Below are 16,423 nucleotides of genomic sequence, written 5' to 3'. Positions count from 1 at the left end.
GCTTTTGTTGCGTCTGCCAAAATTTCTCGACACCAACGGTCTGAGCTCAAACGATATGTGGGGCTAGAGCCTAGAGTTACCAGTAACAAGGCGAGGAGGACGGAGCTAGCAGATGCAAACAAGGCTAGGCGTGGAGATTCATGTGTAGTCACGTGATGCCGTTACTAATGGTAGAAATGCTTGGACCGATGTGTTAGTTGACAGCTTGGTTTCTCCTTGCATCATCTCACCGCGAGCATGTCTTGTAAAATGGTACTATCCACCCAAGTATGCTGACACTCGTGATGGAATAAATCTTCAATCACCAAGATCATCAGCCCAACCGCGAAACCAAGGCTATTTGTGACTCACCCGTCTTTGTACAAATGGTAGTTTTCCATTTTGGTTTCACTGTTCAATGATGGATTTGCAAGCTCAAAAGCCATCCTTTGTTCGAGCTCCAGGCTGCTGCAACCGGCTGCTGGCTCCATCTTCCGCAAACGGCAAGAGCCAAATGCTCCCAGGCTTGCTTTTCCGTGAACCCAAGAACATTGAAATTGCGCGCTGCCGTATCTTTGATCGCCGTCATTGTGTATACTGCCGAGTCCGTCCTCGATCTCCGGATTTAATTGATTTTCATTGTTTCCCGCTGCGGTAACTGTATCCTTGGTTCCAATATACAAATGCCTCGAATGCTTCAATATCCTTTGACGAATCTTCGCCTGTGCCTTTGCCAGTCGACTTCGTTCTTCACAAATTGTCTTTCAGTTCACGTCTCTCAACGTCTCATTTGCATCAGATCCTTCTCACAATCTCTGATTACATTTCCCAAAAATTTTTACAGGAACTTTGTTCCCCATCACGCCAACAAGTTGAGGACCACATTTGGCTGACAACGATACCTGTCTCACAATCAGCACTCTTTAGCATTTTGTCTGTTAGGTTTTTCTGTGAGAAACAAAGGGAAAAGGCAGTGATGCCGTTCCACGACTTTGTCATTAGGCGTCCTGGCGTCCTTAGTGGCGGGATATCCAAACCGCACGTCTCATCACCGGGACGTCAGTTCAGCACTCCGCGACTGGAAAAGTTGGACTTTCCAAGCAAGCCCCAAGTCAACACTGAAGAACCTCGCCAAAACATAAAGGTCAAGATTGAGCCCGTAGACGACTGCGACGGAGACTATGAGCCTGGAACAGCAGCGATGGGCTTGTCTTTTCACGACGATCAGCAACAATCAGGTTCTTCGAGTTACGAAAACATCCACGATGACAGTAAAGAGTTCATTCTGCCATCTATTGAGCAATCTCCAAGTCCAGAATCGCTAGATACTGCCGTAAAACAGCAAGAGCTCTCTTCGTTTTTCGATTTGATCAACGGGCTAAGAGGAGGAAGCGGTAGAGGTACACCGGCAAAGAAGAAGGAGACGCCACGCAAGGTGACGCCGCGCAAGGCCACTCGTCCAAGCACAGGTCAGGTGGTGTCACTCGACAGTGCCGTTACTTTCCCGGCGCAGTATAACAGCAATCTCGAGTGGATCATCCCGAAGGAAGTCGAAGACGCCTATCAAGAGCTAAAGGATGCCAACCAAGACTCCACAAAATGGACTGCTTCTGAGGCCGAACTGCACAAACTCTTGGCGCTGAGAGGCTATCACCCGCTGTTGCCGGGCCAGTGGAAACGAGACTTTTATGGCTACAATTTGGATGAGGTCCTCTTTGCGCCATCGGACTGTCAATTACCAACCGTTCTCCGTAATGTTTCCACTGCGAACGCTTCCCAGTTTAGGGGTAATTCTGCTGGTTCAACATATGTTTTCTGCATTGTGTACTTGAGCTGACCAGTCGTTTGATATTATCTAGCTACGAAAGCACTGACCGGGATTTTCGCCCTGTCTTCCCGTGTTGCAGACGAGCTCAAACTTAGCCCAGAGGGCGGTGATAAAGCAGCCAAGCTTATCGAGACTGAGATTCGCCAGTACCTAACCTGGGCCGAAAAGGACGCGGGGCTTGAGGGCGTCGTGTATCCAACCAATGTCGGCGTTTATCGAGTTTATGAAACCGAACGCAGCCTGGATGTACTTGTCGACGAAATGGATAGTCTCATGCACGAGTGGACAGCCGGCTACACCGAATGGTATACACAGAGAAACATCAAAAACGTTCCGCAAACCCTCTTCGGTCTGTTCATCCTGCAACATCTTGTTCTTGTCTTGACAAACGACGTTAAAAAGCCAACCACTCCAGCGCGTTGCATGGCACAGCTCGACCTTTCACGATCCGACAATCGCTGGCTTGACCATGCTCTGAATCTGGCAATTCCTATCAACATAGCCCGGGATATTAAAGTATTTGAGGTTGTAGGGAACTCAAATTTTGTACCAGTTACTGCCGTGGCTGTCTCTGATCCAGATGCTTAATCAACTTTCTACACATGTTTCTTTTCTATCCATTCCCCATATTTGCATTTCTTTTTCGGTTTCCTTTACCGGTACAACTTAGCATCGATCTATTCCGTCGTTGTATGTTCTATCAGAGTTCCATGTTCTTTACTTTTTCTTCCTCCGCTCCTCTTGATATCCGACTCATAAGTAGTCTGCCACAAAGTTGATCTTATTGGCCGAAACGCATCGCAGAGCCAGTATTATAAGATGTTTACACACTAATCGATTACCTTGTCGCTCGCCCGTACTTTCAAAGCCAAGTGAATTACTCGAATTGGGTTTGTCTCCTCTAACTGTTAGATGCAGTATTCCATAGTGTGCTTTTCACCCAATCCAGCCAGCCTTTGACACTGAAACAGAACCAGTACTCCGCATCATGTGCGATCATAGGTACTGGATAAACAAAACGTCTGATAATGTCCGATCAAGCCGGTATTTGTAGACTTTGTAAATATCCAAGTGCGAATATGGCAACCTTGATTCATGAACAAAAAGAATGATGAGTAAACAGTTAATGGCATCAGACTGTTGTTATGCAGATTTAGGTACCGACCTTGCGGCCTAAATATTCATCGGATGGGCCCGATGATCGGACGGTGGTTGTGAGATCAATCGAAAGATAACAACGAGATAAAAAGGCTTGGCGCCTGCGACCCCTTCGGCTTCTACCCTTGTCCTTCCCCGTGCGTCAAAGTTATGCGAGAGGGTGGAGCGCGGCTTCAAGGTACATGAAGATACATATGGTAGGTACGGAGTGTACTAGAGTCCGTCGAATGTATGTTAGCACTACCAAGTAAATTAACGTAATGATAATAATAACTTAGAGTTCATCAGCAGACGGAATATTCCATTGAACAAGCATCGACGAAGTACGCAGCAATTTGCTCCAGACTGTCATGTGTGACAAGTCGGTATACCATGTACCTACTAGCATCCTCTTATCTTACAAAGTAGACAATCTAGACTTTTCTGACTACTCTATGATTGAGGGGAGATATGTAAAAGGCTAGACTCAACGTTGTGTTGAACTTGCAGAGTGAGGATGTCAGCCGCACTGGATATTTTCATTGGTGCCCGACTTTCAGACTAGCCAAGTTAAATAGTCGCTCGACGTCTCAGGGACGCACGCAAACCACTGTAGTCACCTCAGGTTTTTTTTTTCCTTCCCCCTCTCTTCTTTCTTTGGGCCCTCTCTTACATCCAGGAAAGCCCACCCGACCGGCTACTGCGCAATCACTTACTCGTTAGATCCGAGTTGGCAGCGCGAGGATAGATCCGAGATAGGAGGGGCCAGTCGTGAGAAATCAGCCAGAGAAGAAGTAAAAGAGCGGGTCTCAGATGCCAAAATGCCACCTTTGGAAGCACAAGGGAAGAGAGTAGTGGGGAGGGGTCCTTGTCACTCCATTTAGGGCGTCACCCCACGCGCACACCGCTAAGCAATACATTACATTTGCATGTCTTCTTATTGGTCGGTTTCTTTCGTAATTCCGCTGCAAGTGCGGGCAACCACAGCGGGCCAAGCGAGAGACAAGTCTGGGTGAAGAAGGAAATGGCAGAATCGGAAAACCATATTAGAACTAGTTGTAGATGTTGTGCAAGATCTTTTACCCAGGACATATATTTTAACATTTGACCGTTGGCCCATGTATCGGGGAATCTTACTTCTATTGGTAAGATAGGCAGTTAAGTTGGGTTTTGACAAAAAAACGGATGATCGAAAAGTCGGGCAATCCAGTGGATCTGGCTGGCATACCGTTTTAAATCCGGGGCGTCATCTCGTCAACTCAACGTGGGCTGGGGCTGGGACGGTCCCTCCTCCCCCAGTGGTGGCTTGCGTATTCCTGTCTACCTACCTTACCTCCATACCAACTTTCTTGACTTTATTCCCAGGCTTTGTTGCCATAACAGGAACGCCGAATCAGACTTAGTCCATCGCCACTAGGGGTCTGCGAATACGTACTCCTACGTCCTGATTGATTTACAAACTTAGTTACATTGCGGTACTCCTCCCGCACATGCATACAAAGTTTATATCCATCAAACCCATGTTAGCTGCTGACCACTCCGCCACAACATCCTCTCTTCTGCTTACTTTCCTGGACTGTGTCACGGTTACCGTCTCTACAATCCCACTTCCGATAATCTTCAACATTCTTCTCAGTGGGCACGAACTGATCCGACGCCACTCCCATCGAACCTTAAAACCCATACCGCATCAGGCATCCAGCTTTCCTGGTGGTTGGCCATCGAAGTCGTCTCGACCCAGAACCATCTGTGCTGACTTTCTCGAACTCTACCGGCAACAAAACTGGGCCGGAAGAAAACGTCAGGGTCACAGCAGCCCTGGCGCTTATCTTGTCAATCTGTACCTGGAGAGCATCTGTCAACGGTCGACCGTAGGCAATCACTAGCAAACGGATCGGCCCAGGCGCCGCCCGCACTGCTTTTGTGCTGTCCAACCAGTCCTGGTAGCGCCTAGGACGGCTACAGAAACCTTCCCGACGCGACGAATCTCAATCTTACTACTAAACGAAACCGAGATTGTCCATATCGCATAACTAAGCCGCGCCGCATCGAGACAATTACACGATCCCTAGCGGTCCTCTTGGTCGAGATTGAAGCCTATGGGACGGGCTTCCCTGAAATCGATTCACGAGTAGCACGGAACCTGCACTCTTGAGCTTTAGGGGGGAAATAGTCTCGAAAACGGAAACTTCACAGGGCTCCACCATGGCCCTCAGCGACAGCACTAGTGCGCCAGGAAATTCACACGATCGAGAAGCCGCTGGACAAGGCCGGACGGCCCTCCCAACCCGACCAACAATCCCAATCAAGAGCCTAAGCGCAACAAGCTCGTCCCACGGTCGGTGCTCACCTCCGTCACAGGAGGGAGACGTTATGGAGACAAGCTTGCACAGATCACCTTCCTCGGGCAGAGATCAAAAGAGTGCGCAAAGTTCAGGCTTGGCCCACCCGCCAAGCCCGGCATCACTGGCCAACGATGCGGCGTCTGATGCCGGAACGGACGTCATGTCCGTGGCCAGTAATCAGACGCCATCCGGGCAGGTTTGCAGGTAGGTCATGCAAGTCCAGGCCTCGAAGCCTACGGAGCTGTGCTAACTGTATCCATGTAGTAACTGTGGAACCACTCAGACACCACTGTGGAGGAGATCACCACAGGGGGCGACCATATGCAATGCATGCGGCTTGTACCTGAAGGCCCGAAACGCTGCGAGGCCTACAAACCTGAAGCGCCCCCTCAATATTGTTGCTAGTGGGACACCAAGGGCCGCGGATAAATCTGCAGGAAAGGGGGCCCAGTCAGGCTCGTCCAGCGTGAGCGGAGCGACATATGTCACGGCGGAACACACACCCAGTGGCAGCTGCCCTGGTGGAGGCCGGTGCAATGGCACTGGTGGGGCTGAGGGGTGTAGCGGCTGTCCTGCATACAACAACAGGATAGCAAAGAGCGCCAGCTTGAATGTTGCTTCTGGCACATGCGCAAGTCAGCAAGCTACTGAGGATCCGAACGCTGTCGATATGACAACTTTGCGAATCCAGAGCCAAAACACAACCGTAGTGATTGCTTGCCAGAACTGTGGGACAACCATCACGCCTCTTTGGCGACGTGACGAAGCTGGCCATACGATATGCAACGCATGTGGTAAGTAAATATCTTGGGGCTAGCAACCACCTGGAGAATACGTATTGACTTGAGTATCATAGGACTTTACTACAAGCTCCATGGCGTTCATCGACCAGTCACGATGAAGAAAGCTGTCATCAAACGGAGAAAAAGAGTCTTACCGGCATCGCAGCAGGGTTCACCGGCACCAGTAGACGGTGCTAGCCCTGGTCGCGAGGATGGCGCGTCGCCTTCGCCTCAACCAGAAACACCACTCGAACGTGGATCTATCAACGCAGATGGGTCTGTAAACCTGGGTCTACGACGCCGTGGGAATGACAACATGCAGCTGGTACCAGAAAGCGTCTTGCGACAAAATACACAACATGCGGGTGCGCCCAGAGGTGATCTCGCGCAGTACCACGTCACCAGCTCTCGGCCTTCCGAACACCGCCTGCCTCCGCTTAACCCAGTAGCAAGCCCGGTCGACAGGCAGCCGTCGTTGTCTCCCGGCTCTTTTATAGGCTCGTCTAGTCGAAAGCGATCTTTGTCTGTAGCCGACGAAGGCGCTCAAGCGCAGGGCGGCGGGGAGGACCCTGGCTCCTCGAAACGCCTATCGTCAATAAACTCGCTACTGAGTGGTCCACTGTCCACGGGCGACGAGCTGCCACCCATGGACCAGTCGAGGAGAATGATGCCGATAGCTGCCATGACGGCGCCGCCAAGCGAAGGTAGCTACGCTGGGGAACGTGACAAGGCTGGCCGCAGGGCAGAGCTCGAACGGGAGGCGGAAAAAATGAGACAGATGCTTGCGGCCAAGGAGCGCGAGCTAGCGGAGTTGCAGTAAAAAAATAAAAGTGTGGCATACTCTCAGCGGGCGCTTTGGAGTGAGGGATCTCGTCGCTTTTTGAAAAGAGTGGGGAGCTTTGAGAGATGTAGAGACTGAGCTGCAAAAGCAACATGTGCGCGCGTATGTGTGTGTGTGTTTATGAAATAGTACTTCTGTAACGAGAATCACGAATAAATGAAGCGAAAAGCAAGGGATAGGTGCAACGAGCTATTTGTCTTGTTGTCCACTCACTCAACTTGCCCGAGGTTTGAGAGACGTCATGCATGTGGCAGTGTGCCTACCTTATTTGGGAACTCAAGCTCGCTTACCAACATTTATTTGTTAGAATGTTTATATTTATTGCCACAGTGTGTGGCAGAAGACCTTGTGCCTCAAAGTGCAGGACTCGGAATGATGAAGATTCAATGTGTCAATGTGTACATTTAAGATTTGTATTGTCGTTTGAACATATATTAGTTAGCAAACAGCCACCAAGCTACTCTCTCCTAGCTTTTCATCATCTGTACCCTTTTTTGATCCACCTAACACGCACAGCTACGACTATTTGTCACTGGTCATTCGGACCATGTCCATATCCAGGCGACTTGGTCGGACTCAAGGGAGACACTGGTTCACACCAGAGGTCCCTGGCCGTGTCGGGCCCTGCACCACTGGCTTGGAGATGGTCCCAGCAGTAGTGCTGCTCCCAGCCGCCGAGGTCTCCGTAGTCGGGCTCGCTCACGTTGTATGGCACGTCGGGGAAGGCTTCGGCGGCCCGCGCAACGACGGATCTGGGGTCCTCCCTCTCGACGTCCCAGCAAAATGACACGAGCTGCATCGAGAGGGATCTCCTGTCGCAGATGCGGGGTTTTTCATATTCGAGAGCGTCTTGGACAGTCTGTTGACTTGTGTGGTCCTGAAGCTGTGAGATGGGAGCTGGGGAGTCGACGCGCGGGCGTACGTTCTGCTGCTCCGGCTCGGCTTGCAGACCGAAGCTAGGAAGGCTGGTTATAGACCCAACTGCAGTTGTGTCAACTTGGCCAAGTCTGCTGCTGTATGACACCTGGCCAGAGGCATGGACTAGATTGTTGAGGACGGTGGTGGAGCCATAGGCCTCGTGAGACCTCGCAGAGGCCGCCATTAGCATCGCGGGCTCATCGACGCAGTCCTCGGCATGCCTTTCAGAACCGGAATTAGTTATACTTCCCGATAAGATTGATAGTGACCAAAAACGGCCACTTACCACTCCGTGATACTGGAGCCTCGCGTGGCTGCACATGACGTGCACTTTCCAGAACTGGAAGAATCAGAGCTTTTACGAGTGATCTTCATGACGGTGAGGCCTGGGGAGATGGTTGGTATATTCAGTCGGGGTGTAATCTAGTACGTTGTGCCAAAATTCCGAGATGTGTGTGTTTTCAATGTTTGCTTTAGGAGAAAACACCAAATCTTGAGCGAGGCTGTATCTCGAAGATGCCAGCCTTTATATGACCTGCGGAGAGCCATCTTGGCAGGAGACCGATGTGTTATACCCAGCAGCGCATTACAGGTTGCGAAAAGTGGCTTCAAACAGGAGGCCTTCATGTTAATCATCTTTGGGGTCCAGGAGTATCACTGATTCTTCTGTTGCAGCAACGCATTAATGACGGCATGAGGGAGGGCTGCAGGAAGCATGGCCGAAAAGCATAAATCGGCGATCAATAGAAGTCGTAGCTGCCGCTGTGAAGCGCTTAAGAGGCTTGGTATAGAGTGACAACCAAACCACAACATCAAACAACCATCCCCTAGAGGATCTGGTAGTATGGGGGACCTGATCGCACGTGGCATCTGCAACCAACTCGCTGGAGCCTCACAAAGGTAACGGTCGTTTATGGGTGGAGGGCTGTCGCAATGCATAAGAAAGGGGTCAACTCTTGGGTTGAGAGATCGATTGCGGCTCAAACCAGTCGAATGATGTACTCCAGAGATGCCCGACAGCTGCGATGGGGCAAAAACAGCCCACCCGGATTTTGGTCCTGTCTCTCCCATTGAATACGGTTGTTCGAGAACGGCGATCATGTTGCTAAGCTGCATAATATTGTCAAATATTCCGGCAAAACGGCATGAAAACATGATCCAACTTCACCGGTTGGGGGCCAGCAGCTGACGCCCAGCACCCCACGTTTCGGGGCATATGAATACAAGATATCGAATCGGCTTGATGATGTGAGATGGGGCTGTTCCCACAGCCATGTGCGCCGTCGCCCCCAATGCGACGTGATGATTGTACCACAGCCTGGGGATGCGGGTGCTACTAGTATAAAGTACGGACCCTGAGTATAGGACATATAGTGTGCCATACCTAGGCATCAAGGTAAGCATGAAGAGTAGGTACCTTATTGACTCTCAGGTGGTGTGGTGCATCAGGCCGTATTTGTTGGCTTAAAGTTCAGATACAAAGAGAAAAAAATAATCCGAAAATCAACGCGTACTAGGGAAAAACATACTTCTGACAGTTCAGACGAAGGAAGATCGGACTGATTACGGATAAATGTTTAACTTGACTTCAGATTGAGCTGCATGAGCAAGACGAGATGGCTTTAGCCTGACTGGGCTGTGTGTGTGTCTCGTGGGTTGTTGGGCTAACAAGGTCGAGATCCGTATCCAAACACAGGGTTAGGGTCTGACCCCGCCGTTTCCACGGGTTTGTTTACTTTGACCGGTTTGTGTCGGCGCGTCCACAATTTCCAAAGCTTTGAACCCAATTGATCTTTGCCATTCAAACCGCAATCGCACTGCCAATTCCGCCGACGGTACACACCTTGCTTTTGCTTGCGCGGGCCCGCTATTTACAGCATCCCTGCTCTCTTTCCGAAAAAATAAGCTTCGTTCAAGTGTCTGCGCTGCCGATTTATCAACCCGAGCTGCACTACAACCAAGGTCGCGACGCGACGACTTGCGCCAACACCGAACAAGCCGGTACACCCCGGCCTTAATCTTCTGCTACCTCATGATCTATGTCTAAAGCGACGTCCAAACAAAGTTTACTGGGCTTGGTGGATTCGGACTCGGATGACGACCTTGGAGCGAGCTTTGCCTCGGTTGAGAACCACGGATCGGCTGCTTTGAAGAAGATAACAGCAAAGAAAATGCCTCCCAAGAAAGCCGCAGGCCGCCCGGCCGCCAGCAAGGTCACCAAGAAACCTGCAAAACCAACGACACGTCGCGTTAATGACAGACTCACCGCCGCCGTGGAAGCCGCCGTCGAAAATCCGGATGCGCCGATGACAACGAAGCCTGGTACCGACGCCCCAAAAAGGGGCCGCAAAGCCGCGGCAGCCAATCCCGACGACGCTGTGATACCTGTATCACCGCCTAGCAGTGGGGCAGCAAAAGGAAGGGTTGCCCGAGGGCGACCAAAGGCTGCAGCGGCTGCGAAAAAGAACGCGAAGGACCAGGATGCTCCAGAGGACGACCCCCAGACTACCACATCTGCACCTGCGAAGAGGGGTAGGAAGCCGGCCGCCAAGCAGCAGACTGTCGACGCCGAAGAGACTCTAGAGATTCCTGAAACACAGCAACCGCAGGATGCCATGGATGTTGACGAGGACACGGGGGTGGAGCAGGAAGAGGTCACAGCTATGGACGACCTGACCGCCATATCACCCGTTGGCTCACCGCCCGGTAGGGCCTTGCCATTAAGCATGTCATCACCCGGCAAGGTTAGGAGTCGACCGACTACTACAGCAGATGTCGAAGAGACCGACTCGTCATTAAGACGGCGGCTGGGAGACCTTACCAAGAAGTACGACGCTTTAGAAACAAAGTATCGTGATTTGCGAGAAATTGGGGTGAAAGAAGCCGAGCGCTCGTTTGACCGCTACAAGAAGCAGAGTGAAGACAGGGCCAAGAGTGAGTAATGTGTCCGCAGTTGCTCGAGGAGGGGGCATTCATAACTTGACTGAAATGCTGACATTGCACAGCTGCCGCCGATCTGATTTCAAAACTCAAAGATGAGCTTGCTGCACAAAAAGACCTCGCCAGGGAGGGCCAAAGGCACAAAAAGGATCTTGAAGCGAAGGATGCCGAGGCCACATCCCTAGCGGGCCAAGTGCAAGTCATGGAGAACGCTTTGGCAGAAGCCAGGAAAGAGATCAAAACTCTAGCCACGAGGTTGTCGGCGTCTCGAACGGTTGAGGTACCACACACTCTGAAAGCTCCCCCGGGAAGCGCTCTCAAAATTGGAGCTGGAGTGGGCTCTGCTGCAGCTCGAGCTGCTGCCAGCGCTGAAGCTCTCCAAGTTGCACAGGCTGCACAGATGAAGGAGGATCTGTATGGTGATCTCACTGGCCTGATAATTCGTGGTGTCAAGCGGAGCGAGGATGAGGATGTGTTTGACTGCATACAAACTGGTCGGAACGGAAGTAAGTTGTTGCATCTTGAGCCATTTCACATAATTTCCTTCCGGATTGCTGACCGATTGATCCGTGCAGCTTTGCATTTCAAGTTGTCCATCGGCAATGACATGTCTGCAGAAAACTACGATGAGGTGCAGTTCATGTACATGCCACAACTCGACCCAAGTCGAGATAGGGCACTCATGGACATGTTACCAGACTACTTGGTGGAGGAGATCAGCTTTCCTAGGCCTCATGCTGCAAAATTTTATTCCAGGGTCATGCGGTCCTTAACGGAGCGTGTGGACCAGGGGGAATAAAGTAAATATGTCGTCAGCAGGGGCCATCCAGTTATCGGCATAGCACTGAGCTTGTGCATAAATGTTTGGTTTGTTTGAGACGACACGATCTGGATGAAGGGGTATGAATAACATGCGTGGGAGTTTGGCGTCAGATATTTAGCTCTCGGGTTTCTGTGGATTCCTTCGTCCGCGTATATACCATTTTTCCTATATTGTTTATCGCCCGAATCTTATCATATACCCATCTGTTTAATTGTATTCATTATCACTAAATTGATTTTAAACTCGTTCCCATTCTCTAGCGTATGGACGGTCGAGTCGCGAATGGGCTGAAAGATTTTGCCCCGGGCACTCCGAGCTATGAAGTATCTTAACCCTCCGCCGGTCCCTTGATGGCCCGACCAATCCCTGCCGATGGAAGGACGGGAAGGGCGGGTGGAAGCCCATGGGACGCTTAACCACTGCTCATTGGCTGGTGCTATAGGGAGCTCAGGGGCAAGCTGCCGGTAAAATCCCTGTCGTGATTGACATCAGAACCATCAATTGAGGGTGGAAACTTTTATGGATCCAACGCCTCCATGTGAAATGATGTGTCCTCCCGCCTCTTCTCCTCCTCACCCTGGCTTCTCAGAATTATTTGCGCAAGGTCGCGGTGGCTTGCCTGTGATCCGTTGTTGGATACTTCATCTTTCCACAGATATGGAATCTTGGTGAAACCCCGCGTTGTCAGTTAAAGCAAAAAGCGACCCTGCTATTCCCCTCACGACGCGCTATAATCCGTGTCGACACCCCGTTCCGCGACTCGACCATCATCTCCAACGCGACTCAAAGCCCTATAGGGCATACCGGGGCCATGTCGAAACGCGGCAGGTTCATGGCAGTTGCCGTGGTCTTTCACCTTGTGTATATATACTCTATATTTGACATCTACTTTGTCAGTCCCATTGTTTCAGGAATGCGCCTGTTTGAAATCAACCGAGAACCTTCGAAGCCTGCCCCCGCCGATCGTCTGGTGCTTTTTGTTGGTGAGTGCCCTTTGTGCCGAAGCGCAGACAACTTGATCAATGGCTGACAAAGAGCAAATCTATCTCTTCCAGGCGATGGTCTCCGCGCCGACAAGGCCTTCCAATCCCACCCAGAGCCCTACCCGAAAACCGACGAGGACCTGACCCCGCGCCCGCTCGCCCCTTTCCTGCGATCGCGAGTTTTGGAGCATGGAACCTTCGGCGTCTCGCACACTCGGGTGCCAACAGAGTCACGGCCTGGCCATGTTGCGCTCATCGCAGGACTCTACGAGGACGTCTCCGCCGTCATGACGGGATGGAAGCTGAACCCCGTCAACTTCGACAGCGTTTTCAACCGTAGCAGACACACCTGGAGCTGGGGCAGCCCGGATATCCTGCCCATGTTCGAGAAGGGCGCTGTACCCGGCCGCGTGGACGCGTACATGTATGAGGCTGAGGACGAAGACTTTTCGCAGGACGCCACTCACCTCGACTACTGGGTCTTTGACCATGTCGAGGAGATGTTTACAGAGGCGAAGCACAACGCTACGCTGGCGGAGGCGTTGAGACAGGACAAGGTCGTCTTCTTCCTGCATCTGCTCGGGCTCGACACTGCAGGGCACTCTTTCCGTCCCTACTCCCCAGAGTACTTGCACAACATCAAGGTTGTGGACGAGGGCGTCTCTAACATAACCAGGATCGTAAACGAGTTCTACGGCGACGACAGGACTGCATTCGTCTTTACGGCGGATCACGGCATGAGCGACTGGGGCAGCCACGGTGATGGCCACCCGGACAACACTAGAACGCCGCTCATTGCCTGGGGATCGGGCGTTGCCAAGCCCAGGGTAGCGACCGGGGATGCGCCGGCGGCTGGCCATGACGAGTTCTCCTCGGACTGGGGTTTGGACAAGGTCCAGCGCCACGATGTTGCGCAGGCTGATGTCGCGGCGCTCATGGCATTCCTGATCGGTGTCGAGTTTCCCGCCAACTCTGTTGGCGAAATCCCTCTCCCATTCCTCACCGCTAGCAACAAGGAGAAGGCCGAGGCCACACTTGTGAATGCGCAGGGAATTCTGGAGATGTACCGCGTCAAGGAGGAGAAGAAGAAGGGCCAATCGCAACTGCGTTTCAAGCCGTACAAAGCACTGGCTGGCGGGGCGCAAAATGGTAGCCGTGGGATAGAGGAGCGCGTCGCAGATATCCGCCGACTTATCGACGGGGGCAACCATGAGGAAGCCATCGAGGAATCGGCCGCGCTGATCAAAGTGGGACTCGAGGGCCTCCGGTATCTGCAGACATACGACTGGGTGTTTCTCAGGGCACTGGTCACTATCGGGTACCTGGGTTGGATGACCTTTGCGCTCATGACTGTCCTGGACATGCACGTGTTGCACGGCCAGGTGCAGCCCGCGAGGGATGGCATGGGTTTGGCTGCTTCTACAGCCGTTCTTGTACTTCTATTCGCATCTTTCATCGCGTCTGGCTCACCTCCGACGTACTACGCGTATGCGTTCTTCCCCGTGTTCTTCTGGGAAGAAGTGTATGCTCGTCGTCAGAGCCTTGTGCAAGGACGTAGGCTGCTGTTCGCCCATATAAAACCTGGGGTCAGCCTTGCGTCTTTCGTGCTCAATGCCGCTGTCTATGTTGCCGTCATCGTGTCTCTGGTAAGACTACCTCCCCGATCTAGTTAAGTTAAATCAACGTCTCTAACCTGAACAGGCTCATGGATATATTCACCGCGAGGTCCTCACAGGACTGTTCATACTGGGCGCATTCTGGCCGGCATCTTACGGCATCTCATTCCTGCAAGAACACGCCGCACTCGCCGGAACGTGGTTCGTCTCTTGCCTGGGCATGAGCACCTTTACTTTGCTCTCGGCCATCAAGATAGAGAACCTGGATCTCATGTAAGCACCAAAATATTCCTTGGCCAAACCACTGCCTTGATAACTAACATTGCCTTGTATAGCCTCATCGGAGGAGCCCTGATGGTTGTGATTGGCTTGACATACTTATCGTTGGAGTCCTTCGTTCTGCGAGATTTCTCCTCCGACACAACACCACCGGTCAAGAAGCACGTGAACAGAGCTCTGGTTGGCGCTCAAATCGGCCTTGTTATCCTGGCAATGCTTGTAACACGCTCAACCGTGATAGCCCTGAAGGCCAAGAAAGGTCTTCCTCTAGGTAACCAGGTGGCTGGCCTGTTCGTTCTGAGTAAGTCGTGAATATTGATCCCAGCAGGTTGGGCGCCAAGAAATACTAACTTTCGGAAAAGTCTCCTCTTTTATTCTGCCAATTGCCTACAGGGTTGAGCCCAACAACCATTACCTTCATCGTCTAATGGTTGCATTCCTAACATTTGCGCCGACATTTGTCATCCTTACAATCTCCTACGAGGGGCTCTTTTACGTTGCATTCTGTATCACACTGGTTGCATGGGTGCGCCTTGAGCACGCCGGACACATTTACTCCTCGCGACAGGCCGCCGCCGGGAAAAAAATAAGTGCCAACGGAGCAACGACACTTGCCCCGGCACAACCATCAGATCCGTCGCCTGCGGCTACGAACAAATACAGAGCACTCACGTTGACAGATGCTCGCGTGGCGCTATTCTTCTTCGTGCTGTTGCAATCGGCCTTCTTCAGCACGGGTAACATGGCGTCGGTGTCGCAGTTCAGTCTGGAGAGCGTCAACCGGATCCAGCCGATATTCGACCCACTGACGCAGGGTGTACTCCTGACTCTCAAGCTCCTGGTCCCCTTCGCGATCTTATCTGCGAACGTGGGCGTGTTGACGCGGAGGTTGGGCGTGCCACCATCGGCGCTATTCATGCTCGTTATCGCTGTCAGCGACTTCTTGACGCTCTACTTCTTCTGGGTCGTCAAGGATGAGGGGTCATGGCTGGAGATCGGGTCGACCATTAGTCACTTTGTCATCGCGAGCATGATGTGTGTTTTTGTGGCACTCCTGGAGGGTGTCAGCACATTGTTTGTGGCTGGCGTCAAGGTGTCAGAGGAGGGTAGGAGCGGTGGCAGACGTGATGCTGATGCGAAAGTAGCGCCTACGAGGTCTAACGGCAAGACAGCTACAAAAGCGCTCGATGGTTGAGTGCTAAAATTATCGAGTATCGACATTCGAAGCTGTTTGTTTTGTTCGTTCAAATCATGTGTGCGGAAGAATTCAATTCATGTAGATCACTAAACTGTAGACTTTATTGAAACATGATTTCCTGCTTCATGAAGCTCATTGATTTGATATGCTCGCGTGCAAATGGAGTAAATGCTCCATCTCAGACATAATCACATGCGCTCCTTGGCATATTCTTGGCCGTTCCCTAGATTCGCAAGATCGAGTGACTGGGGGTAATTATTTAGGATGCAAGATGACTTTTTACGCGACCAAGACCAGCCTACTTCAACATGCCTAATGTACCTTACCCAAGATGGTAATCCAGGATCCAGCTGTCAGTAAACGATCGCCAAAGGATCGGCTTGGGTAAGTTCCATACCAATAATAGCAAAATTCCTCACAACGGAAGCGGGGAAATTTTTGGGTGACACGTCCTGGTTCAGGGATGTGTCGAGTAATTAATAGCTGTCCATGTGTGTCATGTCAGCCGAAAAGATAACGTTACCATGTTAAAGGTACACGTAAAGCAAGACGCGAATAGAGGAGCAGCCTGATAGATCACGTCATGACTTGGAGGAAACAGGACTATAAAAATATAAAAATAAGAATAAAAAGAAACAAACATGGATGGAGAGGGCATATTTATCAGCTCACATCTTAAGTAGTAAGTAGGGTGGAAAGCAAAGTTGGAAATCGGACGGATCCTGACGAGTTTATCCGGACATGAAGACGGACT

The 16,423-nt window shown here is 51.4% G+C and overlaps 5 protein-coding genes across 5 annotated transcripts; 4 read left to right on the top strand and 1 right to left on the bottom strand.

Annotated features, from left to right (window-relative positions):
• The first annotated feature begins 693 nt into the window (after positions 1-693).
• On the top strand, positions 694-2,426 carry MGG_01841 (uncharacterized protein). Its single transcript, XM_003714813.1, has 2 exons — positions 694-1,766; positions 1,839-2,426. Exons 1-2 carry the CDS (start codon positions 956-958, stop codon positions 2,393-2,395), a joined length of 1,368 nt encoding a protein of 455 aa, XP_003714861.1. The 5' UTR covers positions 694-955; the 3' UTR covers positions 2,396-2,426.
• Positions 2,427-4,001: 1,575 nt separating this feature from the next.
• MGG_01840 (GATA factor SREP) lies at positions 4,002-7,382 on the top strand. Its single transcript, XM_003714812.1, has 3 exons — positions 4,002-5,493; positions 5,554-6,083; positions 6,146-7,382. Exons 1-3 carry the CDS (start codon positions 5,150-5,152, stop codon positions 6,889-6,891), a joined length of 1,620 nt encoding a protein of 539 aa, XP_003714860.1. The 5' UTR covers positions 4,002-5,149; the 3' UTR covers positions 6,892-7,382.
• On the bottom strand, positions 7,311-9,432 carry MGG_01839 (uncharacterized protein). Its single transcript, XM_003714811.1, has 2 exons — positions 8,117-9,432; positions 7,311-8,051 (listed from the first exon to the last, which is right to left on the bottom strand). The coding sequence occupies exons 1-2, from the start codon at positions 8,203-8,205 to the stop codon at positions 7,442-7,444; spliced, it is 699 nt and encodes a 232-aa protein (XP_003714859.1). The 5' UTR covers positions 8,206-9,432; the 3' UTR covers positions 7,311-7,441.
• Positions 9,433-9,622: 190 nt separating this feature from the next.
• On the top strand, positions 9,623-11,845 carry MGG_01838 (uncharacterized protein). The gene is made up of 3 exons (XM_003714810.1): positions 9,623-10,764; positions 10,836-11,276; positions 11,346-11,845. Exons 1-3 carry the CDS (start codon positions 9,870-9,872, stop codon positions 11,567-11,569), a joined length of 1,560 nt encoding a protein of 519 aa, XP_003714858.1. The 5' UTR covers positions 9,623-9,869; the 3' UTR covers positions 11,570-11,845.
• Positions 11,846-12,108: 263 nt separating this feature from the next.
• Positions 12,109-15,791, top strand: MGG_01837 (GPI ethanolamine phosphate transferase 1). Its single transcript, XM_003714809.1, has 5 exons — positions 12,109-12,576; positions 12,649-14,222; positions 14,278-14,465; positions 14,528-14,772; positions 14,834-15,791. The coding sequence occupies exons 1-5, from the start codon at positions 12,405-12,407 to the stop codon at positions 15,664-15,666; spliced, it is 3,012 nt and encodes a 1,003-aa protein (XP_003714857.1). The 5' UTR covers positions 12,109-12,404; the 3' UTR covers positions 15,667-15,791.
• Positions 15,792-16,423: the final 632 nt, after the last annotated feature.

Source organism: Pyricularia oryzae, chromosome 2 (assembly GCF_000002495.2).
Source record: "Pyricularia oryzae 70-15 chromosome 2, whole genome shotgun sequence".
Lineage (NCBI taxonomy): Eukaryota > Fungi > Ascomycota > Sordariomycetes > Magnaporthales > Pyriculariaceae > Pyricularia > Pyricularia oryzae.
Note: the sequence above shows the minus strand (reverse complement) of the source record. Positions and strands in the feature narration are given on the sequence as shown.

Coding starts and splice junctions, on each gene's coding strand:
- MGG_01837 (XM_003714809.1), top strand. CDS start 12,405: ATGTCGAAACGCGGCAGGTTCATGGCAGTTGCCGTGGTCTTTCACCTT. Junction 12,577..12,648: donor TCGTCTGGTGCTTTTTGTTG/GTGAGTGCCCTT, acceptor TATCTCTTCCAG/GCGATGGTCTCCGCGCCGAC. Junction 14,466..14,527: donor ATAGAGAACCTGGATCTCAT/GTAAGCACCAAA, acceptor TGCCTTGTATAG/CCTCATCGGAGGAGCCCTGA.
- MGG_01840 (XM_003714812.1), top strand. CDS start 5,150: ATGGCCCTCAGCGACAGCACTAGTGCGCCAGGAAATTCACACGATCGA. Junction 5,494..5,553: donor CCATCCGGGCAGGTTTGCAG/GTAGGTCATGCA, acceptor GTATCCATGTAG/TAACTGTGGAACCACTCAGA. Junction 6,084..6,145: donor TACGATATGCAACGCATGTG/GTAAGTAAATAT, acceptor TGAGTATCATAG/GACTTTACTACAAGCTCCAT.
- MGG_01841 (XM_003714813.1), top strand. CDS start 956: ATGCCGTTCCACGACTTTGTCATTAGGCGTCCTGGCGTCCTTAGTGGC. Junction 1,767..1,838: donor GAACGCTTCCCAGTTTAGGG/GTAATTCTGCTG, acceptor GATATTATCTAG/CTACGAAAGCACTGACCGGG.
- MGG_01839 (XM_003714811.1), bottom strand. CDS start 8,205: ATGAAGATCACTCGTAAAAGCTCTGATTCTTCCAGTTCTGGAAAGTGC. Junction 8,052..8,116: donor GGCTCCAGTATCACGGAGTG/GTAAGTGGCCGT, acceptor CGGTTCTGAAAG/GCATGCCGAGGACTGCGTCG.
- MGG_01838 (XM_003714810.1), top strand. CDS start 9,870: ATGTCTAAAGCGACGTCCAAACAAAGTTTACTGGGCTTGGTGGATTCG. Junction 10,765..10,835: donor GAGTGAAGACAGGGCCAAGA/GTGAGTAATGTG, acceptor GACATTGCACAG/CTGCCGCCGATCTGATTTCA. Junction 11,277..11,345: donor ACAAACTGGTCGGAACGGAA/GTAAGTTGTTGC, acceptor TGATCCGTGCAG/CTTTGCATTTCAAGTTGTCC.